The sequence below is a fragment of the Talpa europaea genome, assembly GCF_964194135.1.
Source record: "Talpa europaea genome assembly, chromosome: 1".
Taxonomy (NCBI): domain Eukaryota; kingdom Metazoa; phylum Chordata; class Mammalia; order Eulipotyphla; family Talpidae; genus Talpa; species Talpa europaea.
The window spans coordinates 115456513-115473974 of NC_140073.1; the positions used below are offsets into that span (position 1 = coordinate 115456513).

Sequence of the window (17462 nt, forward strand, 5' to 3'; positions counted from 1 at the left end):
AAGCTGTTAAATTTTAAATCCTTTTCAACAATTATTTATATAATGTGCCTATATATCAATTTATTTCCTAATTTCATAACTGCTTCTTAACTGTGATTTGTTCAATTATTCCATTCACAAGTACATATGTAAACTCCTAAGTGCACAAAGAATGGAAAAATATCCTGGCATTCTCTGGAATCACTCTCTATCAGTTGTGCTTAATGCAACAATTCTGGAATTATTCTCAGGCATTTAACTATACTGTACACTCCCATAAAGTAGGGACAGCCCTCTCCCTCAGAGGACTTGAGAATCAGTTTCAATTTTAAGACTACAGGCGAAGGTTCTATTTTTTGTACTATCACTCTTCTGTCAATATAATTTTAAAAATTTCACACAGACTGTGCTCCCATTAAAATATATAATTAAATGATTGAAGACAAAACCAAAATCAACCTTTCAATGAATATGTTCTAAGATGGCAAAATGTAACTGCCTATCCCCTAAACATTAAATATACCAAAAGTTTATAACAATTTAGCACCACACATGCCACCAAATATGCACATTAATAATAGTACTGGAACTTGCAGAGAAAAAAGTGTCTCACACTGTGCTGACTCTCAATTTCTTCATGCTTCTGCTGTAGGGCCTGGGAAGCCCTAATGGAGTCTCCAATCCCCCACTGGGCTCTTAGTTGTTCTGATCCAGGTCCTTCAAGCCAGTTCACAACCTATAAATCGAAGTTGAGATGACATTTTAAGATATTTTCAAACTTTCATTCTAATTGATTTTCCCCTCCCATACTTCCTCAAATATTTTTAATTTAAATTCTAGTCTACAGGCAGTAAATGTTCCTTTTAGAACTATGCAGCTATAAACTATAACTAAGCTTTAAAACCTAAAAAATATATACAGTAGCACCTTAGGCTTTCAGTATCTGATCATCTGCCAGGCTAAAACAAATCAAGAATGTGCCTACAAAGGATTAAAAATGACTCTAGGGTAAGAAAATCAAAGATCTATAGGATATAGAGGTGGAAATGACTTTAGTGAAAGTCTTATCTAACACTTAAGAAAACTGAGTTTCAGAGAGATTAAGTGACTTGCCTAGGGTAACATAATCCATTATTGAAAAATGACGTATAAAAGCCACATGTCCTGACTCAGTCTAATGTTCTTCCTGAAGCACTGAAACAACTGAATGAATTAATTGATTAACTAATATAAAGTTAAAATATGATTTTCCTCACTCTGAAAAGAAAATTTTGAACTGCAGAATTATATTATTGTCATGCCTTCTAGGGGTCTTTTCAATCAGATCAACTAGACCTTCAGACCCACAAGACCATCAGAAGTCCCACTGGTGCTGGTTAATTCAGAAGGATGTAGGGAGGAGTCTATATTTTGCCAGGACAGCAGCCTTGGGCATTTCTTTTCTCTCTAAGTCCATGAAACAGTCCAACAGATCTGGTGTAAGAACATGAAATCCGTATGGGACAGATAGGAGAAACAGTCTGGCTTCAGAATCTCATTCCCCAAAGGAATCACTCCTGTTATACAAAGCATGAACTCAAAGATGCCCAAAACTATGCCTCCCATCAAGTACTACATATATGTACAGCTACATATTGCATTTTCCCTCTAATTTTGTATTGTTTTCCCAGGAAAGGTTTCCAACAGAGGCCAGGGAAGATGTTTCTATTCCAAACATCCAAGTAATGAGCTTAACTGTACAATAACCTTTGCAGTGAATAAAACTAATGTAGATGTAGAAATAATTTTTACTACAAAGTTGCCTACTAAGATAGTTGACATTCCAATTTTTATCAGGTTCACATGGGAACAGAATTAAATATTTAGGCAAAGATCCAATTCTCATGCAGAAGGAGGAAGGGTTTTGTTAACTATCCATGAAAAAAAAATACATTATATATACACACATACTTTGAAATTACATAGACACAGTGAGGTAATTTTAACAGAAAAAAATATTATCAGGCTTTCCTGTTATTAAATTAGAATAAGAAACTCAACAACAGATGTATGGTTCCATCCGTAATCTAAGGTTAACACAGTTCCCAAGAAGTGAAAGACGTCTTTAGAGCATAACATAAGGTAACCTTAGAACATTATAAAAGTATCGGAGACCCATATTATTTGTTATTACCAGATTAAAAATAAAATTTTAAAAATCTAACAGTTAATGCAATTTCTTATAATTATATATAAGTCCCACATCATACAGAAAAAATGTTTATTTCTTTTCACTAATTTTTCAAATTCAGTGTTTTTTTATGTCACTCCAAACTTAATTGCTATAACTAATTCTCATAGAGAACAAGTATAATTTCTATCCTGAGATTTCACCTAACATTAAACTCTAATACTGTAATGATTTACCATGAGACTACAACAGTTATTAATTTTTAATGGTTACAAATCCTTTTTTTTTTTTAAAGAAGGCCAGTTCTCCTTGCCTGGCTGCCTTCCTTTCTTCCTCCCTTGCTCCAACCCACCCACTCACCATTATTAAAAAACAATCAAGGGCCTCCCTGGTGTCCCAAGGGGTTAAGCACCGCACTATGAAGCAATCCGCAGCCTCTGCAGCACAAGTTTGATCCCCAGCCAGCCAGGGAGAAACCCACATGGTGAGGCAGACTTCTCCTGTCTTGTCTGCTGCTCCCCTCAGCAGTATATTTCAGTTAATCTGCCTGTTCTGTTCCCCACTCTGGCTCTGGTGGATCCTCTCACCCCCCGCATCTCTGGCCTCTATCTCAACTCGTGTATGCATAAATAAATAAATCTTTAAAAAAAAAAAATTAAGTAACATACTACCTCAAATAACTATGCCTTCTTACTAGACTCCTATTCTTAAATGCTGGGCATGTAAAATATTTCCAAATTCAATTAATTCTATGATGAATATGTATGTGTATATTACACATTTATAGATAAATCATATGCATGTATGTGTATACATAAATTACATATATGTACAGTTACATATTGCATTTTTCCTCTAATTTCATATTGTATTCCCAGGAAAGGTTTCCAGTAGAGGCCAGGGAAGATGTTTCTATACCAAACATCCAAGTAATGAGCTTAACTGTACAATAACCTTTGCAATGAATAAAACTAATATTTTAAAAATACTTCTGTCAACTGAAAACAGAATTTCTCACTAATATTTTTAAATATTAGAATGAAAACAGTGCAAATGTTTGCTTACTAAAAGTATATGATCTTTTACTATTTGGTTCCTCATGTTCCTTGCCCATTTATAATCTAGTGTGTTAAATATCAATGTAGTACTGGCTTCAACCTTCTTTTTATAAGGCTTAATACAAGAGAGCAAGAACTCAAAAACAAAAAATGCCAAAGTACTATTCTGGATTCACTGGAGTAGCTTTAAGTGCTATAACTTTCTTGGCTAAACTCTCTTTTCAGAGTCCTGAGTTTATCTGCAAACCCCTATTGTCAAGTGCTCTTTTGAAAGCAATGTTTTGTTCCTGTGTATCACTAATTGTTAGCCTCTTTGTGCTCCTCACTTCTTCTGAAAGAAAAAACCTAGCTCTTTCTGTCTGCTCATCTTTATAAAGTTTGTTCACATCTGATCCTTTGGTCAGTAAGATTCTTGAGTTTCTTTTTCTTTTTCTTTTTTTTTTTAAGATTTATTTATGCATACAAATGCTGGGGTGTAGGCCAGAGGTGGGATGGGGGGAAGCAAGAGGATTCACCAGAGACAGAGTGGGGAGCAGAACAGGCAGATCTACTGAAATACACTGCCAAGGGTAGCAGCCGGTGAGACAGGAGAAGTCTGCTGCTGCGCCATGGAGAGATCTGCTGCGCCAAGTGAGTCACCTCCCTGGCCAGGCTGGGAACTCCTACTGCAGTGGCTGGCAATAGTTTGATAAGCAGGCTGTCTTTAACCCCTGAACCACCAGGGAGGCCACAGATTCTTGGGTTTCTTAAGGAAGTCCCTAAGCTTTTTTATTCAATACCATTTTTTAAAAGGAGATAAAAAGGACTACGTTTTGGCCTCCCTGGGGTTAAGCACAGCACTGTGAAGCTATCGGCAGCCTCGGCAGCACCAGTTCTATCCCAGGCCAATCCACATGGCGCAGCAGACCTCTCATGTCTTACCGTCTGCTCCCCTCAGCAGTGTATGTCAGTAGATGCACCTGTTCTACTCCCCACTGTGTCTCTGGTGAATTTTCTCACCTCCTGCACCTCTGGCCTATACCCCAGTTCTTATATGTATAAATAAATAAATCTTAAAAAAAAAAAGACTAAGTTTTAGGGAAGTTTATGGAAACATTTTTTAAGCAATTACCCATTTATTTACTGGGACGCAATTATCTCTCATTTATTACTATATTTTACAGATATGAATGCATAAACAAGTATAAATAGGCTGTTAAACATTTTAAACAATTAATATAACTATTTTATTAGACATAGCTAAATTCTAAAAATAAGGACGGAATGAAAGCATTTCAAAAATGTTTAGCTAATTAATAATGTATTTATTATATATATTATTTTTAAAACTTAAGAAAATATTTAAACTTCAATTTTAGAATATTATAGAATCAGATTCATATAAATCATAACTGGGGAAAAATAATTCATTAACATGGAACTTTGGAAGAACTGTAAATCTATAATAAACTTTAAAGCAAAGTCATCTCCTTCATATAAAATGCTAGTTATACTGTCAATGAACATTCAGCTTTAAGGTATACGGAAAGCAATTTTCCCTAGTATGCAACACTATGTATGCAACACATGTATACTGCAAATGTGTGACTATTTCTAATAAAAATGATGCAAACTGAGGTTTATGCTATAGTAAACAAGTCTATTTAAATGCAATAATGAAGATGGTTTGCCAAACTGGGTTATAAAACTTAATTTCAATCAGAATGTCTCTTTGAATTAGTCTGAATATTAACTTACTACAAAAAATAGTTCTATGCCCCGTCCCTGTCTATATGACCCCTCAAACAGTTATATCTGTCTGCAAAATATAACAATATTTACTGCTCTTAAAATCTACCACCACAAATATTTGCTTAGGCCAAAAAATATATGGAATATCCACCATTCTTTCTTGTCCAGGCTGAGTTCTAAAACTGCATGAGAATATATGTGAGATCAGACCAACTACCAGAGAATGTCAACCAAAAGTCCAGGAACTAAAGATTATGGGGAACTGGGAACATAACTTTGGCTGTATATTTTTGTAACTCAGAATGTATTCTATTTTTCATCTATATTTTTTACCTTCTACAAAGGAAAAAAAGCACAAGGATTATACTAGAAATAACATTTGCAGTTTTGGTAATAATTACTGCCATGATAAATAATGAGAATAACAATAACATATTTCAGTGAAATGACATCATTGCCTATGTGAAATCTAATTAGTAAGCAGCAACAGCAACATGGAAATGATAGAGCTATTAATTTCTCTTTCATTATATTTTAAGGGAAAAGTTGGGGGGAAAGCTGGAAAAATTCAATTTCACAACTTTAACACAAGAAAAGATAGTCAACTTTATGATTATATAAAGAAAAAAAATTATTTGCCTCAAGTTTGTAAGACCAAAGACAGTTTGTGTTCTGTGTGTGCTGATACAATTACTATGTTACCATGCAGCAAAATTTAAGTAATCATTTTGGCAAGGGAAATAGATCTTATCCTAAAATGTGACTGGTGAAAGCAGTGCAGGGACAGTTACATAATGAATATTAATATTCTAAGTAATTCACTTGTAATGCTCATAAAGAAAATGGAATTGTAATGAAATTTATTTGTTCTTAACAATAATCTTGTTACTACTATCACTATTATTATAAATATCATTATCTGCTGATAGTTTCTTTCTTCCGTAACCAATGCATTGCTCCATCATTTCCAAAAAACATTTGCCAATACTTCAACTCTTTCTGTCACACCCTCATATAGCAAAGCATACCTGCTTGATGAATTCTATCACCCATGATTTTCCTGCACCTTGACAGTCAGCCATTAACTAGCAGGGTCAACCAACAGGCCAAAAAGTTTCTGTCATAAAATTCAAGATCAACCCTACTTAAAAATAAAACCTTTATGTTGTATTTTTGCTCTTCCAATCCCCACCAACGAAATTTGGAATCACCTCTACTGCATCTAAACCTCTAATTTTCATGCAACCACCAGTCCCAACCCCCTCCCCAAATCTACACAGCCATGCAGATGATCTTTGTCTCCTACTTAAAATTTTCTTATGTTTATCTATCTTAATATATATCAATCATAGGAATTCCTTCATCTCTCTGATGACTGACTTCTATGGAGAAACAAAGGAGAGAAAGAATCAAGGGGAAGGATGAAAGAGGGAAATCAGATCAAAGTACTGGAGGGCAAATTAATATGACCATGATCACACAGCAAAGAGGAGGAACTAGAATTTAGCTCATGGTCTCAGACAATGCTCTTTGACTCAAAAGCCATGAACTTCCCAGTGCCTACTGCTTCCTTTTCTTTCAATGAAGCTTAGAATCCATGCTGCTATTGTTTACTCAAGATGTTCTTTTTCGGACACAGAAACATCAATTCCAAAGAACACCTGCACCCCTATGTTTAAAGCAGCACTGTTTACAATAGCTAAGCTTTGGAAACAACCCAAATGCCCAAAAATAGATGACTGGATCAAGAAGATGTGGTACATATATACCATGGAATATTACTCAGTATTCAAAAAAGATAAACACATGCAATTTGCAGCAACATGGATGGCGCTGGAAGGGAGCATGTTCAGCGAAATAAGCCAAAAAGAAAAAGAAAAATACCGGATGGTCTCACTCATAGCAGGAATCTAGAAAACTTAAATAAGGACCAGGAAAATGAATAACTATAAGAAAGTGAAAATCAAAATCAACAAAAAACTATGAACCAGAGACACTTTTAGGGGGGCGGGGGCGGGAGGGGAGGGATTGGGGTCAGAATGGGGGGGCTGCAATTGTATGGGGAATATAAAAATAAAATTTATTATTTAAAAAAAAAAAAGTACATGTAATCCCATTTGCCTAGAAAATCACTATTAACATTCAGAGATAGTCTAATCGCTATATACCCAATTTTTTAAAATTAAAAATAAATTACACTGTACTGATATTTTTATAACCACCTAAAATATTTCATGTTAAAAAATAAAAAATTTTAAAAAATAATTAAAAAAAAAAAAGATGTTCTTTTTCCTCTTCAAAGTGCTAATGCTCCTTTAAAATCTAAAATAGGTGCCTAGAGAAATCTGACACATTCTTGGAGGACAAGATCAAGTGCTAACTCCTGCACCAAGTCTTCCTATTTTGCAACAAAAGAGATAAACCCTCCTACAAATACCCACAGTACTTCAGTGATGCCCTTGTAACACACTTTCTCTTATTAAGTTTGATAGCAAAAAACAATCAAGTCTACATTTACATCCTGTATAAAACTTAGCACAAAATCTTCCACATAATTAGCACTTAATAAATATTTATCTAATGAATGGATGAATCTAGATAAAAACAGGGTCATTTATAATTTGGAATTTCATAAGTAAAATATTTAAAGATTTGTTTCTTAATTCAACAGATAAAAATCCAGAAAATAGTTAAGTAACAAAAATATCGTCTATCAGTATTGGTGTTTAGTACTTTTAGCCTACTTTTCTTAAAAAAATCTATTTTAAAGAAATTAAAATTCATATGTACTAAATATATTTGAAGTTTTCTCAGCATCATAAAATAATGAAATATTATTGTGCAATCTTATGGGCATGAGCAATCCAATGGACATATGAAGACATTACATGCTATCATTTTACTAGGATAAAAAAACTCTTCATACTGTACAAATAAACAAAGAAAACTAATGTTATTATAAATTAAGAATAAATCAAATATCAATGTTATTTCTTGCAAGAATATACTGAAACCACAGACATTTCCAACAACTAGTTATTAGGTTTATTTTCAAAGAATGACTTCCAAGTCATCACTGTAGAAATATTAAAGCAAACACTATTTGTAATAAAGTACATAATTAAAATAGTTTTAGAATATAACTTGATATCTTGAAGGTTCTTTATCTAGTGTAAATAAAGCCTAGTTAAAAATCAGTCATACAGTAGAAATTATTTTTTTAAAAAGCCCTCAAATTTAGAATTAAAAAGAATCAAATATATTCAAAATAACCACTTACCTGCATCACCTTCTGCTGAATCTCTTCTAACTGTGTACGCTTACTACGTTGTCTGCAAACCTCCTGGTAGCGGGTATATTGCTCTCGCAGTGAATCTAATAATTTCATAACCTGTGGCTGTGCAAGTAGTTCATCATCCATAGGAGACCACGAGACCCCGCCATCTGAGCCATTAAATCGACGCTGCTGTAATTCGGATAACAATTCATGCCCTTTACAAATGAAAGATAGTTGTAATTAATGTCCATAAAAAAATTCAATTCTCAAACTTCTCAACACTTACCCCTTATTTTCAAACACATCTAACAACTCATCTGCCTACATACCAAGTCATAAATACTTAAATATATATTACAACTTGTATAGAAATAAATTTCAAAGCTGGATATAAACATATAGGTTCACATATATAATATATTATATCATAAATATACCACATATGCATTCTGTATATAGTGTGTGTGATACAAATATTTTAATCAAATCTATGTGTATATCTGACCACCTATCACAATCTTGTTTTCTGCTATATTCATTACTCAGAATACCTTGCCAACCAACCCTCTTTCCTATAGTGCACAATTAACTCTGGACTTTCTGTCTGAAGGTACTAATCAATACTAAGCAGTGAGTTGCATGCTTAAAGTTTCAATTCATACTCTTAATCATAGCACCTGAAAGAAAAATTAACAGTGTAATAATGTATTTATGATTAGAATAAGGGCCGAAACTCTTTATTACTGGTACAAAATATGCCTAAATAATCTCTATCGGAATCTCTACAACATACTAACTGAATCATGAAGGAACATACTAGTTTAAAAACTACATCCAATGTGATTCAATTATAGCAAACTCATGTAGAAAATCTATTCATGCATAAGAATTTAAAATTGCAGAATCTGCAATGTCAAAAGTTGCAAGTATATTAATAATTTTAAAACTAAATAAATTGCAAATTCTTTTTCCAGGAAAATGTATTTCCAATTGCTATTATTTAGGGACTAAAAAATATGCAGATGCTTAAATTCTCTTCTTTATTCAAGTAAATGTCCTAAATTAAATGGTTACCAACATGTAGAAATAAAACTTTTATTATAGCTAACAGATATTACTAATTTCTATAAAAATATCCTAGATTATTCTAAACTCTCCATTTTATAGTCTTTCAAGCTCTGCTTTAATAGTCCACAACACAGAACAACAGGATTTAGTGGTATATAAAGTTAATTTAAAATAGAAATTTCAGGGCCTCCCCGGTGGAGCAGCGGTTGAGCGCTGGGTTGTGAAGCTGCATGGAGCCTCTGCAACACCGGTTCAATCCCCGACTGCTCCCCGGCCATCGAAGGAGGGTCCCACATGGCGCAAAGACCTCTCCTGCTGCCTGCTGCTCCCCTCAGCAGTGTGCTTCGGTCCTTCTGCCTGCTCTGCTCCCCACTCTGGCTCTGATGAATTCTCTCACCCTCCTACGCTTCTGACTGTACCCAGTGCTTGTATAATAAATAAATAAAAAATAGCTTTTAAAAACATAAATATATTAAAAAATAAAATAGAAATTTCAAAATGTTTTAATTCAATGGTTTAAGCTTTCAAAATGTTAAACATAAATGTGAAGTAAGTTATAAATCTTGGACAATACTTTTAGTTACAGTTTACTGTACCTGTTATTCATGTAGTAATTCAGAGATAACAGTTATTTCTTTGTTCTCTAAGGAAATAAGATCTATATCATACTGACAAAAACTTAGGACAACTAAGTCAATACAATTCAGAATTTATTTCTTTATTCTTCATTACATTTGGTAATTAGAATAATGGTTTTAAAGATTTATGCAAAGCCTACATATATACTCATGAAAGTCATTAAGATCTGAGTACATTTATTTTTACTACTTTGACAATTGTTATCCTTAAGCTTTCCTTGTTGGAGACTATTTCTAGTAGAGAAGCAGCACCACATAATAATTTCAAAGGATATACTCTGAAATTAAACTGCTTTGGTTCAAGTTCCAGTCTTGCAGTAACTAGCTGTGTAACCCAAACAAGTTACTTAACCTTTTTTTTTTAAGATTTATTTATTTATTTATTCATACAAGAACCGGGGTACAGGCCAGATGCACGGGAGGGTGAGAGGATTCACCAGAGACAGAGCGGGGAGCCGAATAGGCAGACTGATGAAATACACTGCTGAGGGGAGCAGCGGGCGACAGGAGAGGTCTGACACGCCATGTGGGGCCCTCGCCGGCTGGAAGGGATCAAACCGGCACCGCAAAGGCTGCGGACAGCTTCACAGTGCTGCGCTCAACCACGGGCGCCACCAGGGGAGGCCCAAGTTACTTAACCTTTTTAAGCCTCAGTTTCCTCATCTTAAAATTAGGGCAATAGAAGTATATACTTCTCTGGGTTCTGGTGAAAGATAAATGGGTTACCACATGTAAAATGCTTAGAACAGTGCCTGGTAAACAGTGGGATTAGGATTATGAGCTATTATTATAAAAATAGATTAGAATTAAAATTAAGATCTTTTCATTCAAAAGAATATCATTTTTTACTCTTACAATCTGTGAAACCACTACTAAAAATACTGGGGCTGGAATACACATACTACACTGAACATACAATGTGCAAGGACTCGGCAATGTTCTAGGCATTCTTACATACATGATTATATAACCATACAGGTAGTGGCTTTGGATTTAGACATATATTGAGCTAGGGTATACTTACTTGATCTTGAGCAAGTTATTTTATATCTCTAAGTGTTAGCTGGCTTAAGTACAAATAGTGAAAATTATCTGAAAAGGTTATTAGGAAAATAAAATACGAAAATATAGACAATATAAGGCTAGAAGATACTGAGTATTCAAGAATCCTCCTAAATACCCAATGAAACAAATTTTTATTTCCATTTCATAAATAAGGAAATAAACCCAAATATTTTAAGTAGAGATCATTTAATCTTATCATAATCAATATTTTTAATATTGTAGAATGAGTACATTAACACACTGTTAGGTTAAACCAGACAAGTTTGAAAAATTTCCCTTCAAGTTCCTACCACATAACACATGTTCAATCAATATTTATTTCCTGGACCAATCAATACACAACTGGTATGTTGGATTATGATTATCACTAAAATATGTTTTTTCATCTTACCTGTCTGAAGAACTGTTTCAGGATCAACTGATGGAAGAAAATTTAAATCCACAGACCTGGCAAGCACCAAATGAGTAAATTTTAAAAGCTGTATTTTCATCCATGTAACTTAAAACCCTTTAAACATATACATCAAAATGAACAAGCACAAAAAGTGGAAGCAAACTATTCTACTGTACTACTATAATTTCTCTTAATGATTAGAAAACCTGTTCGATATAACTAAACACTAGTAGCCAAAAAATATCTACATGATAAATCACAAAACTTATTACTTGTAAAATGTAGTTTATTTTTATAGATTATAGCATTAATTGCAAATATATTGAAGATACCTATTTTCGTATCTTCCACTAGACATTTGTTTCAAAATGAAATCTGTAGCTATATAATAACCCAGAAATGTAACTTTAAAAATGCCTGTAGTCATCCTCCAATCAAAACTTTATTATCTAGAGCAACTTTTGAGAGTTGCAGCACTCTCTCTGATATTCTTCTATGTGAGTGTGTGAGAGAGTGTGTGTTCCCTTCCTTGTACTGATTCTGCTTTTTTTGCAGTTGCCCTATAGTTTCTGTTTTCATAAGCACATAAGGGAAGTAAAAGATGAAAGGAAGAAAGATAAGGTACATGGCAAATCAAAGCTGAGGACCTTGCTGTGCTGAACAAATCTTGGTCCATATGTTTCACATCTGGCAACTGATCTAGGCCTTCCCCTCTTGAATAGCTCAGATGCTTCCTGAGGATTAACCCAAGGTGATGAAAATTTGCAATAAAAGGAATTTTTATATTATCTGGGGTTTAAAAGAAACTAAAAAATAACACTTGAATTTTACGGGGAGGTATTGGCAAAGACAAGATTTTATTTGATATTTCATGTAACCATACAAATTAGCACTTCCCAACATGTTTCCCAAAACACTGCACAAGATATCACTACTAGGTGGAGAAGGAAAGATGCAAGGACAGGAAGTTCTAAGGAAGCAATGAAAAATATTTGTTTCTTTATTGCACTGTTTTCTCAGAATCTGTAGTCTGTACATTTTCACAGTCAGAGAGGTGTTAACACAATAAATAACATTAAACTCTATGACCATGAACTCATTTTCCACATGCACCTCTTAATATGTCTTTCCTAAAGAACATGACTTCAAGAAACATCAAAATTACTCTAGTAGACTATTCAGAAAGTAATTTTTGTCAAGTAATTTATATGACATTTTCAGTTTCTAAACCAGAGCATATAAGTATGTGACCTCTACACACATATTTATATATGTAAAAATCTATACTTTACATTTTTATTTGGCTTTTATAGGATAATTAATGTTTATTGTAACTTCAACTAGATTTACAATCACACCATTTATCTTCACATTTTTTTGTGTTTGAATCAAGATTTGTTGTTACACTATGACTTTCTCACATTCTCCTCATTGTGCCAGTTGATTGCTATGTTACTAAATATCTGGACTCGGAATAACACGATATATTTTATCAAGGTTCCATTGCAATTTTTTTTTAATAGAGGCATGTTTTATTTATTTATTTGTTTGTTTGTTTTTTGTTTATACATGCACTGGGTACAGTCAGAAGTGCGGGAGGGTGGGAGAATTCACCAGAGCCAGAGCAGGGAGCAGAGCAGGCAGAAGGACCGAAGCACACTGCTGAGGGGAGCAGCGGGAGGCAGGAGAGGTCTGCGTGCCATGTGGGGCCCTCCTCAGGTGGCCGGGGAGCAGCCGGGGATCGAACCGGCGCTGCAGAGGCTGCGGGCAGCTTCACAACCCAGCGCTCAACCGCTGCGCCACCGGGGAGGCCCTCCATTGCATTTTTAAGGTCAGATTCAAGAGACAGACAAGGATGTGTTGATTCTATGATTCAAATTTCCTAGTGAAATATTATTCTACTAGTGATTACTTTGTTGTTGAAAGACCAGAAAGGCAACAGGGGGGAGAAAAATCCAAACCTGGTAAGAGTGTATGGTTCAATGGAAATCTTTTAAAACGAAAATCTAAGTAAGTACATGTATACAACACAGTGAACATTTACTTTATCCAATGTCATAAAATACTAAAGTTGAACCCACGAGTAAACACGAGTAAATACTTGAGTTGAACTCATGAGTAAACACATATTTTACTAATAGGGGAGTTCTACAAGCTAGGCATTTAAGTGATACTGCATTTAAGTAGGTTATAACAATTTCATTTCAATCTCTAGCCTTTCCATGTTCTTTACAAGCAAGGTAGACATTTAAAAAGGTATAAAATTATTTTATTTTGAAGACATATCCCTGCAAATGAATATTTTAGTGTCAGAAAAAGGTAAATCTAATACCATTCATGGGGGGGTTGAAATTGTATGGGGAATATAAAAATAAAATTTATTATTAATTAAAAAAAATAAAGAAAAAATAAAAAGAAAAAAATAATAATAAAAAAGAAATTGTCTTTAGTAAGGAAACTGTTTCAAATCAAATTTTACATGTAAAGCAAATTCCCATGAATTAAAAAATATGCAAATTTCATATGTCAATTTTGATTAGAGACATGTTTATCTTAATTCTTTTACCTTGCATTAAATACAGATAACCTTTATCACATTAATCATGACCAAAGGCAAAACTAAAACTGAGTGGCACTAGGATCTACCTTTCTTTCTCTTGCTGATTTCCTTTATCACTTCCATTGTTAATCAAAGCAAGTTCATCTAATAATGATGTAGATTCCTTTGTAAACTTCTCAAAAACCTATGAGATTAAAATAGAATATTTCATTAACATATTGCGATTAATCACAAATGTTAATATGTATGTGTAAGTTATTTTCCATTAAGAGTAATAGAATTGGCTTATTCCTTTTACCTCCCTGGAAGTCACAGCACAATTCAACACCAGAATACAATAGTGTACATAAGAAAAGATAGCTCATCTCAAAACAATCAGTAGCTTCAATGGATAAAGAATTTTTTAAATATAAACACATTTAAAAAAATTTTTATTGCTCAGTCATGTTTACTTTATTCTTGTGGTTTTTGAGAAACAGCTACACCAAAAATAGTTTTAACTACATGGAAAATATTTAAGCCAGTTCAAATCTTCTAATTCCAGTTAACAAAATACTTCTTTGTGCTAGCCTATCATTAATCAATACTGGTTGCTGTACTATTTACAGAGTTTTACATATAGGAATGTAGCATAAAAATAAGTAAGTTAGAATTTGAACCTGATTTTTAAAACATTTCTAAAAGAGCTTTGGGTAAGTATATTCAAACATAAGCAATAAAGCAGACATTAATTTGCTTGACATCACTATTCAAAATATAATGAAAATAGAATTATCTATTCTAAAATAACCAAAAGTTTGTTATTCTTCAATAAAATTAGCATATGCAATCATTCTTTATTTAACATAATTAATAGTTTCTTGGAAACTATGATTATAAGTGAAAGTAGTTTGGAGGCACAAAAGGAATCACTTTTTATCTGGTTTGTTCTGGGCTGGGCAAGCAATCACAACAGCATTTGACAGGTTAACAAAGAAAAATCAATCAAAACATAAATATGGAGAATTTAAATAGTAACTACTGATAATTATAAAGAATAATTAAACGGACCAGGAATTTTTAGCCTGTACTTTGAGACCTGGGGCATCAAGGACAGAAGGAGAATACACATGACAGACAAGGAAGGGGTGACCTCATCTTTACTCTGAGAGTGAAGATGAGATTCTCAAATAGAGAAGACATGTTACCAATAAACCTAGAACAAGGTTTATCATTCTAGAGGACGAGACCTTTTGAACTACAGTTGTCTAGTTGTAAAAGGGAGAGCAGTGATTGTGTCTTCAATTAATAAAACAGGTTAGGACATGATTATCTCTTGGATTAGGGAAGACAGAAGGACTTAGGCAAAACCAGAAGCAGCTTCTACCCTTCAGGGCACTAAATGCAAAACAATCTAAATTCTTTAAGTAATGGTTATGGACTTCCCAAGGCTCAAAGGCCTTGATTGATCTCTAGTTGCCATACCACGGCAGACCTACTGAAAAAAGTCTCTCTGACCTTTTGGAAGAGACTAACCCCACCGGACTAAATATATATCAAAAGTAGATCCTCAAATAACAGTTTTATTCAGTGTTTGCAGGACTTTTTTTTTCCTCATCCCAGCAGTTTTATTAAACAATGACATATTATACAGAGCAACAGATTTCAGATTTCTTGACAAAGATACATTTTCAGAAAAGAAATCCTTAACCTGTCAAACTTCTCTTGAACCCCAATAAATGTTTAAATATCCTCTCTGAAATCAAGGAAAGTACCTCTCAAGAAATTATGTGACTTTGTTATTCTACTTAAAAGATTCAGAACTTTAAAGAGTAATACTAACGACTAACGACTGTTTACATGAGCTAATTCTTGTGAATTACTTCATTTTTGCAAAAAGGAAAACAATCTACATTTCAGTTGATTAAAATGATAAAGTCATCAAAATATTTATGTTTAATAACATTCATCTCATTGTAGTATACCAACCAGCCTCTTATTTAACCAGTCCATGTGGTCATAGGTGAGACTCCCACCAAAATCTTCTGTTAACTGACATGGCTCTATATAACGAGTCAATTTATTAGCAGACACTAAAATAACCTATGAAGGTAAAAAGAAAATAAATATTTAGTAAATCACAGTTAATGTCCCATGACTGTAATAAGGAGGTAAAATTAGGTTAAAATATGCAGTAGTGTTTCCAATGTGGTTATAGAGATATATTTTTATTTAACTAATAAAAAAGCATTTAAAATCAATTCAATAAATTATGGATATCTTCTAGGAAATAAGCTATCATAAATCATTTACAAATGCCACATTTTAAAAAATAAGAGACTCTAACAGCTCTGTTGAAATATTTCAAAATTTTATCAATGTTAGTAATTTCTCGGTAGTAAAAATCAATTCCTTTCATACAGTGATATACACAGCAAAGAACTTCCATATAGCTTTAAATTAGTTGTACTAAAATGATAATTACAAATGAATACTAAACCTGGCAATCTAAAAATTACACTTTCAAGTTTCTCTAACATGCCTTTTTTTTTAAACCAAAGCAACAGTGTATGATAAAAGTTTCAGGTATGCATCAGGTATATGTATGATATAAATTTCAGGTATGCATCATTACAAATCGGCATCTATATATTGGTTCATTAACAAAAATTCACATCAATGCTTCCTGATATAATTGACCCATTTTTTACCTGATTTACTCAAACCCTCCACCCTTTTATCCCTTCTGTCCTGACAACTATATGTTTTCTAGTTCTGTTCACTGAAAGGTTTAGAAATAACGATCAGTTCTACAGAAATGCACATCCCTAGCATCCAGACTAATATCTCTACCACTTCCCATAAAAAGGAATCATGACTCCTTGGAAAGATGGCCAATTCTATGTCTGGTGTTGGAAATCTGTATGACAAGCTTGGAACATCTCTTTTCCAGATATTAAGAAAATTATCAAAGACTATGGGGGCTGTGCCCAAGGTCCTGAAAAGGCTTCTACTGGCTGGAGATATTAACTATTTGTATATCAAAGAGAATAATAAATGCTGTGAATTGAAACATTAAGCAAGTTAAATATAATGATCTCATATGAATGCCAAAAGAAACGGCCACTACTGAACTCTGCTGAAAACCAGCAAAATAAGTGAAATAAGCATCTATCTGGTGATCAAGCAACACATTATTACCAACACATTATTACCAACTAACCTTGGAGGAAGAGAATCAAATGGGAAATAATCAAATGTCTAAGTCCAAATATCAATATATAGAAATGTGGTGATTAAAAAAGGCAAAAGAATATGTCAAATGATGCCACAAGGGTGCTCACACAATACACAAACTATGAAATTCCTCTCTAAGACACATAACCTGGTTTGATCAGGAAAAAATATGTGTAAGAAAAGAGAAATCAAGATTCAAAAGCTTTATTTAATGGAATAACACAGAAGCCTACAACCAATAAGGAGAGACTTGCATATTCTTTTTAAGCAAGTATGAAACATGCAGAAACTTGGCTGAGCATTAGA

At 33.5% G+C, this 17462-nt stretch overlaps 1 protein-coding gene across 1 annotated transcript in view; it reads right to left on the reverse strand.

The window, feature by feature from the left end:
- The window catches only part of SESTD1 (SEC14 and spectrin domain containing 1), a gene marked incomplete at its 3' end in the record, with an annotated part of 63769 nt that overhangs the window by 18222 nt on the left and 28085 nt on the right, over positions 1-17462 (reverse strand). Inside the window, exons 5-9 of the mRNA XM_084235822.1 lie at positions 15909-16022; positions 14027-14124; positions 11378-11433; positions 8219-8430; positions 593-715 (exon numbers count right to left, since the gene is read on the reverse strand). Of these exons, the coding sequence (XP_084091948.1) occupies positions 593-715; positions 8219-8430; positions 11378-11433; positions 14027-14124; positions 15909-16022 (603 nt within the window). The remainder of the gene's footprint in view (positions 1-592; positions 716-8218; positions 8431-11377; positions 11434-14026; positions 14125-15908; positions 16023-17462) is intronic.